Below are 23860 nucleotides of genomic sequence, written 5' to 3' on the forward strand. Positions count from 1 at the left end.
TAAAAGACTGCGAAAGAACTTACAGGTATTCTTTCTTCTATATTTATCTCTCTGTCATCTGGAGTTCTGAATACTTCTTCCAAACTGCTACACAACTTTCCAGAAGCAGCTGAAAATCGTGCTGAAGGGTGTCTTGAAGATTGTCTTGAAGAAAGTCTCAAGTCAGCACAGCTACCTGTCCCAGAACTAATTACTTGATTCAAGCTATCTGGTGAAACATCCCTAAAATGGTCCGGACTGATTTGGTTGGTACAAAGATGAAAACCTGGTGACTCTCTGGTATTATTATCTTGACAGCTATCAGACTTGTCTTGGCTCCCACTAAGACAGCTGGCATCTTCTCTGAGGAGTTCAGCAACCCTTTCACTGGAAATAAAATTATCTGGATTTGAACCCCTTCCTCTACATATACTTCCACTGGTTTCCTCATCACTGGACACAGTGGAGACTAGAAGAGCAGTATAACATTGGATAAGTGGGTCCTCTATGTTAGCATCCCTTTGATTGACTCCAGAAACTGCTGGAACACTTCCCTTGTCTTCTGTTGGCTGAAGACCTTCATCTTGGTGTGTTTCATGATCTATTTCAGCCCTTGACATCTCTCTGCCGATTGCAATCACAGAATTTTCAGACTGAGACCTGCTAAGCAGTAGCGCACGTGGGGATTTTTGATTGCAAGGGTGCAGATTGGTCATAGAGTTTGGCCCACAAAAGGATGCCACCAGCCCTGCCTTAAGATCAACCTGGCTCTGCTGCTCTAGTAAGATGCGGTTTAAGGAACCTGCAATTGCACTGTAGGCCTTCTGCCTAGGAGAAATGCCACTTGAGCCATATAAAGCCAAAGCATCAGACATCCTCTCAGCTGACTGGCTCACGTTCCACGCCCCTACCTTCTCCATGAAGTTAAGAGAAGGTAGAGACTGAATCCTACCTTTAAGAGGATGTAGAACTTGGAAGCCATCGCTATTTTCATTTTTTGATTCTTGCCCACTGTGCAGGGTAAGTTGCTCTCCTGCAGAAGGAACACAAGTGTCATCCGCAGAAGGCACACGAGGCTTTTCCACAGAAGGAATGAATGTACTGGCACAAGAACTCTTCGATATCTCCTCATATAAGCAAGGGAGAGAGGACTGAAGAACAGATTTCACCAGGCCTGTTGTACCAGGAACTTTCTGCTTCAAGCTTCTGTTTGTAAAAATTCCTGGGGTAGAATGATGAATTGGATGAGCCAGGTGTCCAAAGAATGATCCCTCATTAAAGGAAGGTGAAGTTCCAGTATCTTTATGCTCTGTCTCTATAATGAAGTCTGAAAGTGTTAATTCACTTTTGCTCCCCATCTGGATATCTACCATGCTGCGGGTATCGCCATTTTCTGCAGCTCCAAAGACCGGCTGGAAGGGTGCAGTGACATTAAGTCTACCATCAGCAAGAGTTGAAACAAGCTTTTTTTGTTCCTCAGATACAGTTTCAGAAACCTGCTGCACCACTTGCCTGTTCAGCAAAGGTCTTGGAGAGATCTCAGTAATAATGCAAGGATCACCCAAACCTATCCTATGTCCCCTGGAGGATACCTGGGAAACATTTGCAGGTAACTGTCGCAAGTCACTGGCATTTCTAAAGGGCTTTCCCTCTGAATCAAAGAGCACTTTCAACGAATCGCACTCAGGAATGGTTCTTTCTTGTCCATGGGGTTCTACAAATGTTTCCGACTCCCTCTCCACTGGAACTACATTTTCTGTGAATGGGCTCATTTCATTTTCTTCTGGATCCTTTCCCAAAACACTTTTACAAGATGAGCTCTCAGAAGATAAGAACCCACAGTGCTGGGATAACCCCACCTCTTTCTCCAACATGTCAAGGAGGAGAGGTGTTGGCACGTTGCTGTCTAAAAGAAATAGATCCTGGCCCGAGACAATTCCCCAAGATTCCTTTGGAGGAAGAGATGTTGCCAGCCGCTGGCTTAGCAGCTTCTGTGAACCAAGGACTTCAGAATTCTCATCATTGGTTTTAGAACCTGTATCAAAATGGGGCATTTGCTTTTCACTATGTCTCTGTTCCACAGGTATGTGCCCAGAAAGAGAAAGGGGATGCTGAGACAGGCAACTGCCAAGGCTGGTATTGGTGGGTGCCATGGTGCTGAATGCCATTGGATGTTGAGACAGTGAAAAGTACCCAGAGATAAGAGAAGAATCTGAGCTGACATCTGTGGCTGCCAGCCTCACAGCTTCACGCATCTGCAAACGACTGGCAGTCTCTTCAGAAGCATCAGAAGTGTCTGGAGTCTCCCTGAAAGAGAAGAGGGGGGGAGGGGAAGTACAATCCTGCATTAAAGCCTAGTAGAAGATTTCCAGGTTCACGTAACACATAGTTCAACATTCCCCTACACTGAAATACTTTGAGATGTAGCACGTAGGCATGATTTTGTTAGGATGGCTTTTGGCTTTGCTAGGCAAGGAGTGAAGATGGGTAGTATTGACTGAAGTCACGTTAGAATTTCCAGATTTCGTGCAGAAAAGACAACCCTGACTGAACGGGAAAAAAGAAGTGAAATAATACCCATTCAAAGCTTTTCAGCTGATTAAATAGTTACACTTCTTATCTAGTATCTGCATAGGTGGAAGCAGGCTAACATAGAGACTCTTATCTAAGACCAACCTCAAATGACAGAGTCCAGGTCTTCTACTCAAACTCACTCTGTCCATTGCTTGGAAAGTGTCTGAATTTTCCAAGTCTACACTGAGCAGCAACCTCAGCCCTCCTGATAGTCTGGGAGAGTTGATGTTGATCTGAGAGCTCCTTGAAAAGCAGATCCAGTTAAGTATTATTAAAGCTAGATTAACTAAGCACATAGAAGAACAAGCTGTACTGAAGCAGAGCCAGTATGGCTTCTGCAAGGGAAAGTCCTGTCTCAGTAACATGTTAGAATTCTTTGAGAGTGTCAACAAGCATATAGATAGAGGCGATCCAGTGGACATAGTGTACTTAGACTTTCCAAAAGCATTTGACAAGGTACCTTACCAAAAACTTCTGAGGAAGCTTAGCAGTCATGGAATAAGAGGAGAGATCCTCTTGTGGATAAGGAATTGGTTAAGAAGCAGAAAGCAGAGAGTAGGAATAAATGGACAGTTCTCCCAATGGAGGGCTGTAGAAAGTGGAGTCCCTCAAGGATCAGTATTGGGACCTGTACTTTGTAACTTGTTCATTAATGACCTAGAATTAGGAGTGAGCAGTGAAGTGGCCAAGTTTGCTGATGACACTAAATTGTTCAGGGTTGTTAAAACAAAAAGGGATTGCGAAGAGCTCCAAAAAGACCTCTCCAACCTGAGTGAATGGGCGGAAAAACGGCACATGCAATTCAATATAAAAAAGTGTAAAATTATGCATATTGGAGCAAAAAATCTTCATTTCACATACACGCTCATGGGGTCTGAACTGGCGGTGACCGACCAGGAGAGAGACCTTAGGGCTGTAGTGGACAGCACAATGAAAATGTCGACCCAGTGTGCGGCTGCTGTGAAAAAGGCAAATTCCATGCTAGCGATAATTAGGAAAGGTATTGAAAATAAAACAGCTGATATCATAATGCCGTTGTATAAATCTATGGTGCGGCCGCATTTGCAATACTGTGTACAGTTCTGGTCGCCTCATCTCAAAAAGGATATTATAGAGTTCGAAAAGGTTCAGAAGAGGGCAACCAGAATGATCAACGGGATGGAGCGACTCCCTTATGAGGAAAGGTTGCAGCATTTGGGGCTTTTTAGTTTAGAGAAAAGGCGGGTCAGAGGAGACATGATAGAAGTGTATAAAATTATGCATGGCATTGAGAAAGTGGATAGAGAAAAGTTCTTCTCCCTCTCTCATAATACTAGAACTCGTGGACATTCAAAGAAGCTGAATGTTGGAAGATTCAGGACAGACAAAAGGAAATACTTCTTTACTCAGCGCATAGTTAAACTATGGAATTTGCTCCCACAAGATGCAGTAATGGCCCCCAGCCTGGATGGCTTTAAAAGAAGATTAGACAAATTCATGGAGGACAGGGCTATCAATGGCTACTAGCCGTGATGGCTGTGCTGTGCCACCCTAGTCAGAGGCAGCATGCTTCTGAAAACCAGTTGCCGGAAGCCTCAGGAGGGGAGAGTGTTCTTGCACTCGGGTCCTGCTTGCGGGCTTCCCCCAGGCACCTGGTTGGCCACTGTGAGAACAGGATGCTGGACTAGATGGGCCATTGGCCTGATCCAGCAGGCTCTTCTTATGTTCTTACCAATGACATACTGCACAAAGCAAATGTTACTATAGGGCAGAGGGATGGATTCCTATTTTTTGTAGTTCATTTTTATATGCAGTGTTTATACTAAATGTTAATACTAAAGAGGATGTTCCTGTCAGTAACCAATTGTATTTTATAGATTGTGGAAATCCCAGTCACTTTTAGGATTCTAGTTATCTCAAACCAAGTCCCCGTCTTAAGTAAAGAGGCAGGCCCAGCACCAGTAAGTGGCCATGTCTGGCACTTGCCGAGGGCCCTGCGGCTGTCTGAGGGCCCCTGCCACTAGCCTAGGGCCCCTACGACTGGGAGGGTGGAGCTCCCACTCTGCAATCCCTGCCAGCATCAGAATGCAGGCCACACACACACACACATGGGGAAGCGGGGGCCCACAGTTGGCTAGTGCCTGAGAGCCTATAGCAGGCTGGTGCTGGCCCTCCCCCAATGGAGCAGCCCTCTGTTTGCCAGGGATATTTGCCAAGAGGATGACAAGGCCACAAAGAGAATGCCTGTCCGACAGCTGCATCTGAGCCTGTGATCAGCCTCGACCAGCCAGTGACATTCAGATGCACTTTCTTGGATACACCATCATCCATTTCACAGGGGCAGCAACATGCTTTGTGCAGCCAAGCAACATACCTCATTCAGTCAACAGGGGATTGTTTTTCCTGTAGTGAACTCACAAGGGACAGCGACACAAAGAACCTTCCTCTTTCAACAAGCCTTTTAAGCAGAGATCTTATCCCAGCCTGCGTATGTGTTGGAATTGCTTTTTAATGTTTTTAAAGCTTTTTTTTAAAAAAAAAATTAAGGTGTTTGTTTTAACATTTAAAGTCTTGTTTTAATATGTTTAAGTGTGCTTTTAGTGTTTTTGTTTGCCGCCCTGGGCTCCTTCTGGGAGGAAGGGTGGGATACACATTTAATTAATAAATAATAAAGACAGAACCAAATTTCCTTTTCTGTTGCTTCTCTCATCTGCCTCATCCCAATTTTTTTTAATTGGCTTTCTGCTTTTCTTATCTGGTGACATTTATCTTAATCCCATCATTCACTATGTAGCTTAAAATTCTCATTCCAATCTCAATTAGGCTTCTTGCCAATTTTCTGTTTCAGTCTAGGGGCCCTTTTGAACTGCTATTATGTGGCTAATAAGTCTGCAGTTATTCATTATTTTATTTTTATTTTAGAAAATTTTGATTTCTTTACTCCTAGATATCTTATTTTGATGCATTTTCTTTACTACTGTTTTTTACTGTCCACACCCAGCGGTATCATTTACTATTGTTTGCCCTAAGGTTACTGCAAGAGTTTCCATGCTACTGATGGATGCCACAAGGAAATCCTGCATGGGCATGGAATTCCTCTGTGTGATTGGTTAGATTCATGTAGAAACCCATGACAGATGTTCTAGCCAGGCATGGCAAGTCATCAGATTAAAGCACCCTCCCCCATATAGCTAAGGTAACATGCAACCCTTTTTGCCCCTAAATAAGATAACGGAAACATAGGTAAACAAGCCTAAGGTGGTCAAAAGAGAATTTCAGGTGGTAGCCAGGGTTCCTTAAATTCTTGCCTGTTCATCAGCAATGAGTGAGCATCTCCCAGCTGAGAAGCACTTCGCTTCCAGCAAAAGCCCTGTTAGTAGGAACAAACTAGTTCTCCTCCACCACAGAGGAGTAGGGAAGAATACAGTGATTCATTTCCCTTCTCTTCCTGCAAAGGCTGGCCATGCTGCTACTACCTTCTTCATAGCACTCATGGGAAGGGAGAGAAGCCATCCTTTCTCTCTACCTTAATTGTTAATTTAATTTGTTTTTAATACTGTATTTTAAATTTCTGTAACCTGCCCTGAATCTTCTGGCAAAGGGTGTGCAATGAATATAATAATAATAATATGGTCCCAAAGCTATGATCTGAAGGCACATGAGGCCACCACATTGCTGAAGCTAAGCAGGTCTGAGTCTGATCAGTGCCTGGATGGGAGACTGCCTGGGAACCACATGTATATGCCGTCTTGGGTTCCTTGATGAAAAAAAGGCAGGATATAAATGTAATAAATAAATAGGCAATACCACCCACCTACCCCACTAGGCTATTGTGAGAGGCAGCAGCAGCAGCAGAGAGAAGCTACCAGCGCTTTCTGCAAGAGCCCCATTTGTAGGAGAAATTTGATGGTTCCTCTCTCAGGTGCTGGGTTTCTGCAGGAAGTACCAGCAGCATCTCCACAGAGAATTTCAGGGGGGGGGCATTCTTTCCCTCCCACACACACAAAAAACCAGAGAAGAAACTCTATTTATTTCTTACAAACAGGTGGGGGTTGTTTTGTTTTTACAAAAGCATGGATAGTGCCTCTTTGCTGTTACCACCTCCAGCAAAAGCTCTATAAGAAGAGAAAGAGAACTGCCCCTCCTTGAGAGGGCAAGAAGCTCTTTCCCCTTCCACCCAGGTCTGATGAAGAGAGAAGACTGGTTAGGAACACAGGTTAGATAGCCAAGCCAATACTTGTGGGCTCCTGGACATGATTTATATAAATCCAAAGAAAATTCACTGCAGTAAACACAGCTAACTGAGTTCAAGCAAACAGTTGGTTTACCCTACCTCAAAGGAGCAAAATCCATTCCAGTTTGCTGAAAAAGGGTCTCATTGAAGAACGTTCGACCTTGTGTTGAGTACGTTGTCATCAGTGGGAGGTTCGGAGAGAGGTGACTATCCTCAACTTCTGTCAAGATTACAAACACCATGGTGATGTGGCAAGACTGAAAAGTCACGGCTTGCTAATCAAAGCCTTAGTAATGAAACTGCCCTGCCAACTGGCACGAGCTTAAACAAATATCATTAAAAATGTGTAATGCAGAAACTTTAAACGGCTAAAAATGAATCAAACTGAAGTACACAGATTTCAAGTCTGGTATAGTCATTTTTAAAATTAATTTCATAAAATAAATTTCATAATACAACTTAGGGGCACTTGTAGCATTTCCCTTCTTAGAAAACAGCCTCAAATATCTGGGATAAACATTTACCTACATACAACTGAACGCACCATACATCCTTTTTTTCTCTACTAAGAACCTAGTTATGTCACTAGAGTATACTCTATTTTAAACGCCTGATAGTTAGGTCAACTTTGACATTTATAACCTACCATCCCGCCTATACAACAATGAAGCTCAAGCACATATAACTTTGGTCATTCCTATTAGTGTCCCACTCGTCTGAGGAAGGCAACAAGCTACTTAAAGAAATTTATTTTTTCCATTAACATTGCAGGAAACACCTATTTAAACAGTACAAGAAAAGGTTTAAAACCCTTAAAACCAAATAATTGGCTCTCCCAAGTGGTATGATCTAATGCATAACGGGTCAAATGAAATGCAAATTAGAAAATCAATGAATTTCCTTTTTCAAGTGAAAGCCTTGTGTTTTCTTTTCTTTTTTTAAAGCAAGCAAGAGAATGCTTCAATAATCATAAAAATGTAAATGCAAAAGGCAATCTCGAATACCGGCCTTCATCTACTCGCCATCTGTACAATAGTTTGATTGTAGAATATGTTCTTTGGAATTCTCCTGTCAGCAGCTGTCTTCATCACATGCTAACCCAAAGCCAAATTCAAACGTTATTCAGAATCATGTTACTACACAATAAGTGGGGAATCTTTACTTCAAACACTAACATTTAGAACCAAAGCTAGCCCTGCCCTAGAATTCCTTCATCCTCACACTGACACTAAGATGCATCCAGACTCAGAGGAAGACAATAGTAAACCACCTCTGAATACCTCTTACCATGAAAACCCTATGAACAGAGTATCGAAAAAGCAACATGAGATAGTGCTGGAAGATGAGACCCCTTAAGTCAGATGGCACTCAACAAGCTACTGGGGAAGAATAACGGACAAGTAGCCCTGTGACTAATGACACAACTGGGTCAAAGCAGAATGGAAGCCAGAGTATAATGTGGACAGATGCAAAAGGACAGTCTGGAGTTGTATGATGTACACAATAGGAACATGGAATGTGAGAAGCATGAACTAGGGAAAGTTAGAAATTGTCAAGAAAGAAATGGAACGCATCAACATTACAATACTTTGCATGAGTAAATTAAAATGGACAGGAATGGGACATTTTCAATCAGGCAACTACAAAATATTTTATGAAGGAAATGAGAAATTAAGAAATGAGGTTGCTTTACTAGTGAGAAGTGATGTAGCAAAAGCAATTAGGAGCTACAACGCAATGTCTCCGCAAGTAATATCAATGAGATTTAATGGGGAACCTATTAACAAAACATCATGAAAGTCTATGCTCCAACGGCAAACACAGAAGAGGAATTGGAGAGATTTTATGCAGAAGTATAGGAAGAAACTGAGCACACACCAAAACAAGATGTTCTGATAATCATGGGGGACTGGAATGCAAAAGCACAGAACAGAGAAGAACTAGAAATTGTGGGAAATTGGGGCTTAAGAGACAGAAATGAAGCAGGAGAAAGACTTCTTGAATTCTGTGAACCAAAAAATTTGTTTCTTGCGAACACATTTTTTGAGCAACCAAAAAGACTATACACGTGGACATTACCAAATGGTCAATATAGGAATCAAACTGATTATATAATTGGAAGCGGAAGATAAAGACATTCCATACTTTCTGCGAAAACAAGACCAGGAGCAGACTACAATAATAATAATAATAATAATAATAATAATAATAATAATAAAATTTTATTTGTGAGTCGCCTATCTGGCCGAGTTAATGGCCACTCTAGGCGACGTACATTAATACAATAAAATAAAAATACAATATAAAACCAATACAACAACACTCAATAATTAAACTAATCAACCCTCATACATTTAAGTAACAGCGTTAAAAACTAACCCACCCCAGCGATCCCGTAGGCCTGCCTGAACAGCCAGGTCTTCAAGGCTCGGTGGAAACCTATCAAGGAGGGGGCATGGCGAAGATCGAAAGGAAGGGAATTCCAGAGGGTGGGGGCCACAATCGAAAATGCCCTCTCTCTGGTCCGCACCAGCCTAGCTGTTTTAGCTGGTGGGACCAAGAGAAGGTCTTGTGTGGCTGATCTTGTCAGGCGGCATAATTGGTGATGCTGGAGGCGCTCCTTCAGATAAACTGGGCCGAAATCGTATAGGGCTTTAAAGGTCAACACCAGCACCTTGAATTGGGCCCGGTAAACAACTGGTAACCAGTGTAGATCTACTAACACCGGAGTGATATGATCACGGCAACGGCTGTTCTTAATCAAGAACTGGTAATATCAAAAATCAAAGTAAAGCTAAAGAAGAACAAAGCAATCACAATACCAAAATACAATTAAAATAACATCCCAAAAGAATATAATGATCAAATAAGGAACTTATTTGAGGCTTTAAACTTAGTTGATAGAGAACCAGAAGAACTATGGATTGAAGTCAGAGACATTATCAGGGAACAATACAAAAAGACAATACCTCTAGTTAAAGAGAGAAAGACCTCAATGGATGACTGAAGAAACTCTTAAAATGGTTAAAGAGAGAAGGAAAGCAAAAGCAAAAGGAGACGGAACACAGTCAGAACACTAAATGCAATAATACAGCGACTAGTACGTAAGGAGAAAGAACTATTACAATAGTTATTGTATAGAAATAGGACAACTAAAAAGTAGAACAAAAGCCCTATTCCAAAAGATTAGAGAAATCAAAGTGAAATGTACACCAAGAGTAGGAATGTTGAATAATCAACAGGGGAACACACTGACTGACCGAGATGAAATAGAAGGAAGATGGAAGCAATACACTGAAGAATTACATAAAAGAGATGCCAGGGTGACAGATTCATTCATGGAGGAACTGTATAATGAAGAACCAGAAATTTTAGAATGTGAGGTGAAAGCTGCTCTTAAAATACTTGGAAGAAACTAAGCACCAGGAACAGGTGGCATACCAATAGAGTTGCTACAAGCTACTGAGACTGAATTTGTCCAAATTTTGAAAAAAAAAATTCCAAACATGGAAAACTAAACAATGGCCCACAGACTGGAAGCGTTCAATACACATCCCAATTCCAAAGGGGATCCCATTGGGAATGCTGTAATTATCGGATTATTGCCTCAATATCCCATGCAAGTAAAGTAATGTTGAAGATTCTACAACAAAGGCTCTTACCATATATGGAGCGAGAAATGCCACATGTCCAAGCTGGATTTAGAAAGGGAAGAGGTACCAGAGATCATATCACAAACATATGTTGGATAATGGAACGGAGCAGGAATTTCAGAAGAAAATCACCCTGTGCTTTATAGATTACAGCAAAGGTTTTGATTGTGTAGATCAGCCTTTCCCAACCAGTGTGCCTCCAGATGTTGTTGGACTACAACTTCCATCAGCCTCAGCCAGCGTTGCCAATTGCAAGGAAAGATGGGAATTGTGGTCCAACAACATCTGGAGGCACACTGGTTGGGAAAGGCTGGTGTAGGTCATGAGAAACTATGGAATGCTTTAAGAAATGGGGTGCCACAGCATCCGATTGTCCTGATGTGCAACCTATACTCTAAACAACACAGTGAGAGACATCCAAAAGAGAGACAGGACCCTTATTTATTTATTTATTTATTTATTATTTCAATTACACAATTACACAAGTTCAAGAGCAGTCTCCATCACAGCACTATGAAGACGGCCTGGACTTGCTTTCTGTTTCTCCCTCCTTCAATTCTGGGCAGGAGGAGAGAAAGAAAGGAATCAGAAGCCCTCACTACAGTGACTCATTCATAGGTCCAACAGGGAGCCTCCTATGATGGCAGATAATTCTGTTGTGCTGCTGTATCCAAGAGATTGATTTTATAGACCACCTTTCATCACACATAGTGATTACCAAGCAGTTTCCAATTTAAAAAAATCTTAAGATATTTTGTATTTATTTTGTTTATTTGCTATAATAAACAATGTATCTCAATGGTGAACATAACATCCATAAAACTGCTTAAAAACTACTTGTCAACATCTGGACACAATATGTCAGTGATAGCCAAAGTAGTGCTCTCCAGCTGTTGTAGGACTGCAATTCTCATTAGCCCCAGCCAGCATGGCCAACAGCCAGGAATAATGAGAAATGTAATGCAATAAATCTGGAGGGCACTACGTTGGCCACTCCTGCAATATGTGAAACACAAACCAATGCTTCAGCGATACATCAAAAAAAGCCTGTGCAAATAGGAGAGTCTGAAACAGGCATCTGAAACAAGGTACGGATTGTGCTTGTTTAATAAGAGGCTGTAAAGAATAAGCAGGAAGGAGGTACACACTCTAAGTGCCCTCTGTCTTGCAGAAACCAGGTGAGCATCATGAAACTCCATGAATAGCACTTGCCCTGGTGAATACAAAGACTGGGCAGGTAAACATGGTTAATACTAAAAACCATTTTTCATGAAAGAGTAAAAACAGAGCAGCCCAGAGCAAACATCTAAGGCCTTAGATCATCAGATTTTCCTCCAAAAAATTGGGGAAATAGGCTGTGGAATCCCCACAGTGTAGTTGCCATCCACACCTCCAAGGCAAAAGAATTCCATAGGTAAGGTGCCACAACAGAGAAAACCTTACCCAAGTCACCGAATAGTGGGCTGCACCTGGCCGGACAATGAGGAGGGCTCCCTGCCAACCATAGGGCCCAAGCTGGTTCGTGTGAGAAGAGAATCTGCAGTTCAAAACTGAGCCCAGATCGTTTAGGGCCTAAAAGGTCAATACTAACAAATTGGGACCAGTAATACAAGGCAGCCAGTGCATATCCCACAGAATAGATGTTATATGATTTTGCACTGATGCACATCTCAGTATTCTAGCTAGTAGTGGGTGGGAGACAAGCCCTGACAATCTGCACTTTAAAGATATATATAATTCCCAGTCTTTAAGATACCCAACGTGATTTAAATGTTAACATCCCCCCCTTTCAAGGGAAGTTAAAATAGTACAGCAAGCTCAATTTAACATATATTGCCTTGCCTCTCAAAGCTCTGGGTGTACCACAAACTGATCCCTTCTCTGTGACAATCAGGATAAGTAAGGAAGTTGGTATCATCTAGCAAATCAGGATTTGATTATGGAGAGCATGAAACCTATGGCAAAATTGGGGCACTGCACAAGAAGCAAAGAGATGCCACACAACTGTAGTCTCTCTCTTCTACCTTTGGGAAAATACTTTGTATGTTTGCTTGTTTTAATAACCCATACCTTGATCCAAATCTAGCAGATCTACTACCCCAGACCAGATAAAACTGCTTTGGGAAGTTAAATCTACTATTTTATCTTTTAAGCACAGAATTCACCAGCTTAAAACTCTTCAGTATTCATTTAAAGAAATTTATATATGTAGCAAAAAAAAAAAACGGTTAGGAAAACTAAGTTACATAGAAATGCCTGGGAATCTCAGAAGTCAGCACTGAGGTGAGGTAAGTTTCCTGTTCCTCACCCTTGTGCACAAGTTCCTGAAACCTATACCTATTTCTCCCTCCATGCATCGCCTCCCCTTCAAAAAAAAACCTTGCAAAGTATTTTAAAAGAGCTTAGAAAATATATCACAGAAGCAGTATTATGCAGATTTACTTAATTTTCATAAAGTATCCTGTTACAAAATGTAGGATTCGTTGGCATGGTATAAAATTTGAATTTTCAACCCAAAGTAGATAGACGATAACCAAAAAGCCAGAAATAGCAATGCCGAACATGCCACTGTCTCCAAGGACTTGGGAGAAGGCTAATATAACCATGTATTTATTGTGTTTGTAGTTTCCCAGCAACCAGGTTGCAAGCAAGAAAAAGCATCAGAAACAAAAGGTCCATTTTCTGCCTTTCCATTCTTCTCTTTCCCGTTGTGTACTATACTGTTAAAAGGAACAAAATGTGCCTTCAAAAACTCAGTATTCTGTCTTCATCCAGCAAAACCCTCAGAAAATATTCATTGCAATTTGCCCTATCTATAAAATTAGAAATTAAAAATAAGGGGCAAAGGCTAAATATAAAAGTTTCACACAGTTGTTCCAAGTTACAAATGTTTTACAACTTCTTTAACAACATGCTACAGTGAACACAACAGAGTATCTTGAGGCAGCTTAAAGCATAATGGACATTGTGGCTGAAGCTTTTCAAGCAGTGACTAACCAGGAAAGAGATCTTGGAATCAGACTGGATAGCTCAGTGAAAGTATGCATCAACTATGAAAAAGGCAAATTCTGTGACATGGATTATTAGGAAAGGGATCAAAAATAAAACTGTCAGAATCATAATGCCCTTATGCAAATCTATGCTATGGTCAAATTTCAAATATTTTATACAATTTGAACACTTCAAAAAGGGTACTGGAGAGCTCAAAAAATGCAGAAAATGGCAACCAAAATGATCGGGGACCTTGAGCACTTTCCCTTTGAGGAACAATTATAACACATGGGGCTTTTTAGTTTTAGGAAAAAGGGCAACTGAAGGAAGACACAATACAAGTTTATAAAATTATGCATGATATAGAGAAATCAGTTTGTTCTCCTCTCTCAAAACAAGAGAACCCTCAGTCATCCAGTGAAATCAATGGGCAGGCGATTCAAGATAGATAAAGGTTCTTCATCACACAGTGTACAAATTGCTGCCACAAAAGAATTGTCATGGCCATTAGCTGATGTCTTTAAGCGGTTCAACACTTCATGGAGAACAGATCTATCAGTGGCTATTGGCCACGAGAAGGTTATCACTGCCATGTTCGGCTTGTGGACTTCCCAAAGACAACTGGCTGGCCACTGGGGGAACAGGCACTGGCCTTCATGGACCTTTGGTCTTCAGTAGGGCTGCTCTTATGCTCTTTTGACTACAGCCTGACAGCTTCTACATTTAATAGAAGATTAAGCAAATGTGGAAAACACTTGCAGTAATAACTAGAAGTCTGTATTCTCAAACCTTAAGATATGCTTCATTGCTGAACATTACGAACCTTATCACACCACACCATACTAATTCATTTCTTATGTCAAAATACACCACTTCCGTCTATTCAAATGAGTTGACAGATGTCAGCACAAAGTGTGAGGTGGCTTGGAAGACCCACTCAAGAAGACAGTCTAGGAGTCATACAGATGCCAGGGAAAGACATTCCTCCTACCCCAGTCAATCTCCAAACACAACAATGTTTCACCACCTCGCACTTTCCAACAGAATCAGTGAACTAGACCAGACATGGGCAACTTTTTCAGCACCTTAGACAGCACTGGAAATCTTGTGAGCTAGATTGCAACAGCTAATTTTACATTAAGCAGATGATTGCATAAAACTCATGCAAACATGACTGATGTATACAGTGCCTTCCAGCTGCACTCTAGCTTCTTCCCGTTGCATTCATCCTTACTTCTGGGTACATTTGAACCCCAGGTGCACCTTTCATGGTGTAATCTACACATGGGTAGACCTTCAGGGTTGTCCTTGCAGAACATTGTCACAAACTGTCACCCAATGTCCCCAAAACTTGAGCCAGTTACCACTTACCATTTTCCTTCTGGAAACAAAAAACCACTGGGAGCCAAAAATACCTCAGCAAAAAGCCCCAGGGGCCAATTTCTGCCTTTTATTGTGTAATTCACACATGGGTAGACCTACAGGTTGTCCTTGTAGGACATTGTCACAAACTGGCACCTGTACAATGGCCCCAAATTTCAGCTAGTTACTATTTACTGTTTTTCTTCTGGAAACAAAAACCAACACCCCACCGGGGTCCAAAAATACCTCAGTTTACTCAATATGCATGGAGAAGGAGCCAACATATGCTGCTCAGAAAAATTCTACCTCCTCTAAATAAGTGTTTTTTGGTTCAAGGTGCTTTGGTAGAGTCAAGCACAATTCTGGTGCATCTCCCAAGGGTCTCTGGGTACAAAATGACTGCATCCATCCACTGGAAATCTCACTAGGGTCCAAATATACCTCCATGTCAAGCAAGCATGATTTTTTTAACAGTCTGGTTAAACACAGGAATCGATAACCAGCACCTCCAATACTGGATATTACAAGACCTAATACCTTAAAGTTACAAAGTCAACCTTTCAAATATCACTAAGTTTGAACACATGCTTCTTTTTCATCATGGTGTTCCATTCTCTGTAAGCCCTGAAAATAGGTCATAGGTTTTAGACTTATTTCCACAGTCTGGTGGACTAGATCAGTGGGCCTCAACCTTTGTTTCTAAGGGAAGGTGTCCAATACTTCCAGTCTCTGATCTTGAAGCCCAAGGTCTTCGTATCATACTATTCAGAATTATACCAACCTTCCAACAACCTGCATTACCCATGATTTCAGCAGGACTGTACCCAAGTGTCCTTCTTTGGAGCACGGTGTGAGTGGGACACATTCTGTTTACTTATCAGCCACCCCAAATTAGATATAAGCCAGAAATCAGACTGCTGTTTGCTGAAAATTTAAAGACAGATGCAAAACCTGAACAATGCTCTGTTCTCAATTCACTTCATTAGTTAGCATATTACCATAGGAAAATATGTTTTCAAAGATTGATGAATGCCTTTAAAGAAAGAGAAAGGAAGAAAATGAATTCCAGTATCTTAGAAAATACATCTGTATGAACTACAGCAAGTAGCTCCACTAAACCTTTAGACACAATGGTCAGCAATCTTATTAAATGCCCACACTACTACAAGCAAAGTCTAATGAATGGATCTCATTCCCTGGGGAGTGGGGAAATAGGCCAACTGTACTGACACAAAGGAAACTGGGGGAAGTGGGCATACAGAGTAAAAGGGAACTAAACAGTATGCAAACAGTACCTCTCACTCACCAGTGTCTATCTCCCATCTGATTTACTAAATATTGAAAATCATCACCACTACAGCCGTGTAATTTGGCACTAGTCTACTTCTCTTGGGTGAGAAACATTGCTCATATGAACTGCACCACTGGTCCTTCCACTTCCATTGAGAACACTGGCCTCTCTATAATCTCCACCCCCCACTCCCTTTCTGACAGTTCCACGCCCACCTCCTTTTCTCCATTATGGCAACCATGGCTCTCAGGTGCTGTGCATACATTCCCCCTCTCACACACCACAGAACTTTAAACGGCCAGTATCCTTTTAGAGCCTGGACTGAAAGAAAGGAAAATATATATGCAGCTACTATAGCAAACAAGGAGCATTAAGACGATTCACACCCAGTAAGAGATCAAGGCTCAGGAACAATAAGATCAAAGAACTCAGGAAAAGTGTTATCTTTAGAAAAGCATCACCCTTACCAACCAATCTACCCCCCCTCCAATTCCACTGTAGATCAGATTCACAGGTTTTGACAGATCATAGTGCAAATGCAATAAAGCAAAGGAGTTATTAAGAGGAATTCTATAACGCTGTGGAAATTGATGCCTCGCACAACAGCAAATAGATTCCCTGGTTGGGTATCTGCACTGAACAAGAGAAACTGCTTGACATACTGTACATGCTAAAGCAAGGGAGGGAGTACTCACCCCTTTGTTCACTGGAAATCTCAGGATGGCAGGTAATGCAAACGTATACAAAGCCCAGCTTATAATATAACCCACTCCAGCCTAAATATCTTTATGCGATTCCCAGCTGCATATTTACCCTATGCACCAGTTTTCTAGCTAATACAAAATAAGTCCACGTAGACTGCCCTGAGGAAAGGTGGAATACTAACAAAATAAACTATTCACGTGCATACAGTCAGTCACTTTACTGTAAATGTTTAGTTGCCAGCAATGCTAGTCGCCACAACAGACAGAGGAAGCTCAGTTTTGTTACTCCAGTGGAGAACTAATAGGCAACTACAGCTCTACAAGCACAGCAAGAAAATTACGCCCCATGTTCCAGTTCAAATCAAGTGAAATGCTTAACTGGCCATTATTGGATTCTGACTCTGTGAGCAATACTCACTGAACCATCCAGTACTTCAGCAATCACAATTGGAAATGCAAGCCTGGTAATGACTAAATGCCGCAGCTAAACTGGGAGCAGGCGCTGCCACCAGAAGTCAGAAGAAGCAGTGGCAGGGAGAGATCAGAGCGTAGGTGGCATATCATTCTCCATGTCTTTTTTAAATTTCTAAAATGCCTGACTGCTACAAAGAAAGTATAGTATATAATCCAAATATAACACCCTTAGTCATATTATAATCATTTTTGTATGTGTATTCGTTTTCAGCATTTTTAGTTCAAGAGGGTTATGTCTATTTTAATTCTGTGGTACCCATCCTGACCTCTGAGTTGGTTTATACTATGACATAAAAACACAGGGCCAGGATCCAAAGTAGTATGCGCAGCCTTCCCTGTACACATGGGGACTTTTTAGCTCCTCTTTTCTGGTAGCTGTCCAAGCACACACCAACGGCATGAAAGCCAGGGGGCCTCTAGACAAGCATCCCTTAAAGCATGAGGGGCTGTTGTTTGAAGGTGGGCAGGGGAATATCAGCCGTCCCACCACCACAGCCCCAAGCATATGAAAACTCTACATCTGCACACAGGCCTCTCTAGATCACAATTCAAATACAGTAGGGCCCCGCTTTACAGCGCTTTGCTTTACAGCGTTCCGCTAATACAGCGGTTAATTGCAGAAAGGCCCCACTCCTACAGTGCTTGTTCCGCTTTTATGGCGGTTTTTGCTCGTTGCGTGCCATTTTTGCGTCATTTTCGAGCAACGCGCACCATTATCTTCAATGCGTTCCACTTTACAGCAGTTTTCACTTTACAGCGGGGGTCCAGAACGTAACCCGCTGTATGAGTGGGGCCCTACTGTATAGGAAATCAGACTACTTGTTCTCATGGCAAAGAGGTGGCTGGGTGATGCCATTTCCTGCCAGGTTCTTCCAGTTGGTTTCTCATTTGTGTATTCCAGGATGAGTCACTTGTGCACAGATGAGGTTTGTACAAGAATGGGGTTAGGGGGAAAAAAGTATGTTGAACTATTCAAACGTTGCATGCATCACATGAGAAAGAAATAAAATCAGAACTAAAACTGCACAACTGTTGAACTTCCAGAGCCATATTCGTTGGTTTCTGTAAAAGTCTTATAGACTTCCTTGCTTATAGAAAGCCCCTAAACCTGAATCGGTTACTCACCAACAACAGGGCACACAACATAAACACAGGGACAAGATCCTGCAATATGCCCAAATGTCCCAATATCCACTCTGGACCTAACAGGAACATAAAAAGCTACCTTACATAGCCAGCTCATTGGTCCAGCAATGCGCGGCAGCTGTGAAAAAGGCAAATTCCATGCTAGGGATCATTAGGAAAGGTATTAAAAATAAAACAGCTGATATCATAATGTTATATAAATCTATGGTGTGGCTGCATTTGGAATACTGTGTACTGTCCTGGTTACCTCACCTCAAAAAGGATATTATAGATTTGGAAAAGGTTCAGAAAAGGACAGCCTAAATGATCAAGGGGATGAAGCAACTCCTCCATCAAGGAAGACTGCAGCATTTGGGCCTTTTTAGTTTAGAGTAAGGGCGAGTCAGAGGTGACGTGATAGACGTGTATAAAATTATGCATGGCATGGAGAAAGTGGATAGAGAAAAGCTTTTACCCCTTTCTCCTAACACTAGAACTCACGGACATCCAATGAAGGTGAATGTTGGGAATCAGGACAGACAAAAGAAAGTACTTCTTCACGCAGTGCATAGTAACACTATGGAATTCACTCCCACAAGAAGCAATGATGGCCACCAACTTGGATGGATTTAAGAGAGGATTAGACAAATTCATGGAGGAAAAGGCTATAAATGGCTACTAGCCATGATGGCTATGATCTTCCTCCATAGTTGGAGGAAGTATGTTTCCAAATACTATTTGCTGGAAACCGCAGGAGGGGAGAGTGCTCTTTGCACTCAGGTCCTGCTTGTGGGTTTCCAATGGGCAATTGGTTGGCCTCTGTGATAGGCCATTGGCCTGATCTAGCAGGCTCTTCTTATGTCTACACTGACTGACAGCAGCTCTCCACGGATTCAGACAGGAGACTTTCCCATCCCTATCTGGAGATGCTAATAATATAACCTAGGGCAAAGCACATGCTCTACCACTACGTTACCTAGACCAGCCTTTCCCAACCGGTGTGCCTCCAGATGTTGTTGGACCACAACTCCTATCTTTCCTGACCACTGGCAATGCTGGCTGAGGCTGATGGGAGTTGTGGTCCAACAACATCTGGAGGCACACTGGTTGGGAAAGGCTGACCTAGACCATCAGTGGCTCATTCATCTGGTAATTTACCGATATGATATAAGCTATCACCTGCCAGTAACGCCCTTCTGCTTTCTACAAGCCTGTCTCTATGTAAAATAATACCATTTTCTTATTGTAGCAAAGCAGGTTTACATCTGATAAGTGATTAAGTATTACATATATTTCCATTTCCTCCTTTTTGGAGGAGGTTTGTGTGGTTTTTGGGGAAGTATAAAATCCCCCTCCGCGGGTGACCCAGCTTCCCCCACTCTTGTTCAAGGAGCCCACAGACAGCACAGATGAGCTCACGTCCTGGCTGCTGGCTGGCACTCCCGTTTTTCCTGTTTATTTAACTTTTTTGCATTTTTTATTTGAAGGAGTCAATTTACCAAATAGGTATATAATTAGATTGGAAAGTTTTAGAGAAAGAAATAGAGGCATATTAACAAACATTTTGAATCTGAAATTCTTCCACAGACTCTGCAAAGGAGAGCCCATAAACCTAGCAACCTGCAGTGGAGCTGGCAAGAAGTGAATCTGGGACAGGCTGCCCAACCCAGACAGGTAATCTCTCAAAAAGAATTCTTCCTCCCAGTGGAATGAGTAGGTGGTGACAACCCAATCTAGACTCCCCTCTTCCAATGCAGGAAAATGGTGCTACACACCTGAACCTTGAAATGTGTCTGTAGCACAAGACAAGTCACCAAAGTGTGTCCGTGGTTGCAACAGGTACTACCATCTCCTATCATATTTTGTAACAAAAATGCTTGCTGTTCAAACCTTGTTTTTAAAGTTCATAAAACAGCTTATGAAAATAATTAAAATTCCTAAAATGACTTTTTCTGGAGTATAGAGGACATACTTAATAGCGGAGTGTGTGTCACGTTGGATGCTTGCTGCCTTCTAGAGTCTTCTGTCAGAGTAATCGAGCCTTCCTCCATACTTGGAAACTCTGTCAAGTCGCAGGTTCCACTGGTCTGGCAACGCCTTCTTCCCAAGGCCGCTATCTGATTGCTTGTATCCATTTCTGCATGAGGCTGGAACCATGCTTCCATTTCCTGTAAAGGGAGGGGGTGGAACGGACAGAAAAATCCATGACACAGCTTTATAGAGCAATTTTAAGTACTGAGTGCATATACATTGAAAATTTCTGAAACAAAAGTCTCAAGCAGTCCCTACATCAGGAGCTTCAGTTCACCACCACCACCTCTACCTTTCTTTTTTGCTCATCCTTCAGGTTGATTTGGAGCACCGAACGACCCCAACATGAAGAACACTAGGTGACTTTCTCCCACTCACTATCTCTCTATCCTAATCTATTTCACAGGGTTGTTTGTGAGGAATAAATTGTTGGCGTGTGTGCGTTGTTGCGTGAAACAGCATACATTACGTTGGAGTTAAGTTGAGCAAGAAACTTCTTCAGAGCATTTAAATCATGTAAGAGTCTTTATTAAGACATTAAGGCTTTTCAGCAGTTTCCCCCCCTCTAGCTCTACAGCACATCTCTCTCCGAAAGCAAAAGTAAAGACAGCCTCTCAGTTCAGAGGCATGGTGCAGAAGACAGCCTCACAGATCAGAGGCATAAATCAGAAGAAAGAGAAGAACCAACAACTGGCTGTTACAACTTTCCCAGCTGTTATCTCCCGTTACCATGACAACCTGTCTGACCTTCAAGTCTGCTCTCTCAGGCCAGGCATGGCAGATAAGACTGCTTCTCAAAACACATGCTTGTAACTTTCCAGACCTGATGAAAACATCCTTAGGCAGTACGGCCTAATGCCAACATAAATGTCAGCTATGCATACCACCCTGAGCTTCTTATCTTTCTTCTAAGTGAAATAAACAATAAGTGTAGGCTGCAACAACAAGTTTGCAGTGGTAACTAAGGTTTTTCTTCTGCTGTTGCAATTTATATTTTAATTGGTTTGGGTGTTTAAATTTATTTATTATTTATTATTTAATTTTTATTCCGCCCTTCCTCCCACCAGGAGCCCAGGGCAGCAAACAAAGCACTAAAAACACTTTAAAACATCGTAAAAACAGATCTTAAAATACATTAAAACAAAACAGCATTAAAAACATTTTTAAAAAAACAACTTTAAAAAAGGGTTAAAACATTATTAAAAAACATATTAAGCAATTCTAACACAGACGTAGACTGGGATAGGTCTCAACCTAAAAGGCTTGTTGAAAGAGGAAAGTCACTATTTCATTTTATTATAATTTGAATTTGTGAACATGAGTCACTTTGGGGGTCCTATTTGGGACCTAAAAGTGGGCTAAAATTATTTTACAAATAAATAAAGTAGGGAACTAGATTCGTAAGACCTCTGCTACACAGATCTCAAACTACTATCTGCAAATTTTATCTTCAGGCCTCTGGATCCATCCAAAGTATTTTAGGAATATGTGGTGTTATTTGCTTCATATTAACTCTTAAGATTTCTTCTGACTTCTGTGTATTTTACAGTGCAAGGATTGTCACTTTTCATGCCAAAAATAACTGTTAGAAGGAAATAGATTCAGTTTTGCCATTCTCAGCTCCTTTGGGGAGGAAGGGTGGGATATGACTGCAATAATAAAAATAAATACATTTCTGTGGACTTGCTTCCACATATTGGCCTGATACAGTGACAGTGAACTGCAAGCAGAAATAGGTTTCCGCAGGCGAATCTGCTTCAATAAAGATGCACAGAGGCCTATTCAATAAACAATAAACAATGTGGCATCTATCTACAGGCTATAGATTCAGTACAGTTGGTCAGGATAGACACATAACAAACCGGTAATGTGAGGGACCTCTGAATTAAGCTTCTTCTAGGACAAATCAAATCTTAAGAATGGTAGCAACAAGGACAAGGGAGTATAACTGGAGCCAGTCTCAGTGCCCTCTTCCCTCTCATTCTGCCTTCCAGTAAATTGACACTATGAGAGCATCACTCAGATGTCTCTCACATCTGCAATCTCTTCAAGGAAGAGTTTGTTTCCAGGAGACTCCTTTATGCAGCTTCTGCCCCATTTGGCTGCTGACTAGAGGCATAAAAAGACTTCTGTACTCTAGCAGGTCTTATATGTAAGATCACACGCAGCACCATAGATGTTGTTGCACTTACAGTCCTCTGCAAGGGCTTATGATCCAAGTGTTGGTTTTTCTTTGGACATAATACAGATCTTTTATTCTAAATATTCTAGAATTCCACTACGTACATGTAGTGCATTAGAGTAACTGTGGAAATGATTTCCAGAGGGCAGCCATGTTAGTTTCTTGCAGCAAAGCCAGCATGCCTTATGGCACCTATACCTGTAACTCAGGACGATGCTTTACTCATCTGAAGAAGTGAACTGTAGTGCACAAAAGCTTATGCCGTACTCTTTGATGTTTGTGTGGGGACAAAGAAATGGATACATTTTAATTACAGAAATAGGCACAAGAGCCTCCCAGTGAAGAGATTAAAGCTATTTGTGTAGCACTAACTAGCTACTGGCAAACAGCACTAAGCCAGCAACAAGGGCAATTAATAAACCTACAGAATGCCTATGTAGAAACCGTACCACCACAGGGGATCTGAGAGAACGGAACTGATTTCAAAGTTCAATGTAATCCTCATCTCTGCTTTGAAATTTCGGCAACACGTTCAAAGCCTATTTTCTCAAAGTAGAATTTTGCTTCACAAACACTAAAACAGCTAGTTTGTGCGCTAACTACATTTCATTAAGAAGTGTAATTTTGATTAATTCAACATCTTCCAGTTTATGCAGCAACTATTATCAGAAACCACTATGCTGCTGGTCCCAAATGTTCAGGAGCACAAATCAGACTGCTAAAATGGCCAAGACTGGTTTCTTTTTCTTAGGCTGCAATCCTGTGTTCCTAGGGGTAAACTCTATTGAACTTCGCAAAATGCAATAATACAGCGACTAGTACATAGGGACAAAAAAAACCCTATTACAATAGTTATTGTATAGAAATAGATGGACTGCCTTCAAGTCGATCCCAACTTATGGTGACTCTATGAATAGGGATTCCATGGTAAGTTGTATTCAGAGGGGGTTTCCCATTGCCTCCCTTTGAGGCTAGTCCTCCCCAGCTGCCTAGGGCCTGCTCAGCTTGCCACCACTGCGCAAGCCAGCCCCTTCCTTGTCCGCAACTGTCAGCTGGGGGGCAACTGGGGTCCTCAGAGCTATGCAGCTTGCCCACGGCTGCACAGGTGGCAAGGCACGTAACCCCTGAGCCACTCACTGTGGGGTGATCTTTAGCTGGCCCTCGACACCCAGGAGACACGAGCGGGGATTTGAACTCACAGACGCTGGACTCCCAGTCAGGCTCTCCTCCCCACTGTGCTATACCAGCTGTATGAACAACAAAAAAGGTAGAACAAGAGCC

The 23860-nt window shown here is 41.8% G+C and overlaps 1 protein-coding gene across 3 annotated transcripts in view; it reads right to left on the reverse strand.

Moving 5' to 3' along the window:
* ALMS1 (ALMS1 centrosome and basal body associated protein) overlaps positions 1-23860 on the reverse strand; it is a 105789-nt gene that overhangs the window by 58307 nt on the left and 23622 nt on the right. For all 3 annotated transcript variants that reach the window (XM_061583567.1, XM_061583566.1, XM_061583568.1), the window contains 3 exons: positions 20339-20534; positions 6866-6986; positions 24-2286 (listed from right to left, as the gene is read on the reverse strand). In XM_061583567.1, coding sequence (XP_061439551.1) covers positions 24-2286; positions 6866-6986; positions 20339-20534 — 2580 coding nt within the window. The remainder of the gene's footprint in view (positions 1-23; positions 2287-6865; positions 6987-20338; positions 20535-23860) is intronic.

Source organism: Rhineura floridana, chromosome 9, assembly GCF_030035675.1.
Source record: "Rhineura floridana isolate rRhiFlo1 chromosome 9, rRhiFlo1.hap2, whole genome shotgun sequence".
In the NCBI taxonomy this organism is placed as follows: Eukaryota; Metazoa; Chordata; class Lepidosauria; order Squamata; family Rhineuridae; genus Rhineura; species Rhineura floridana.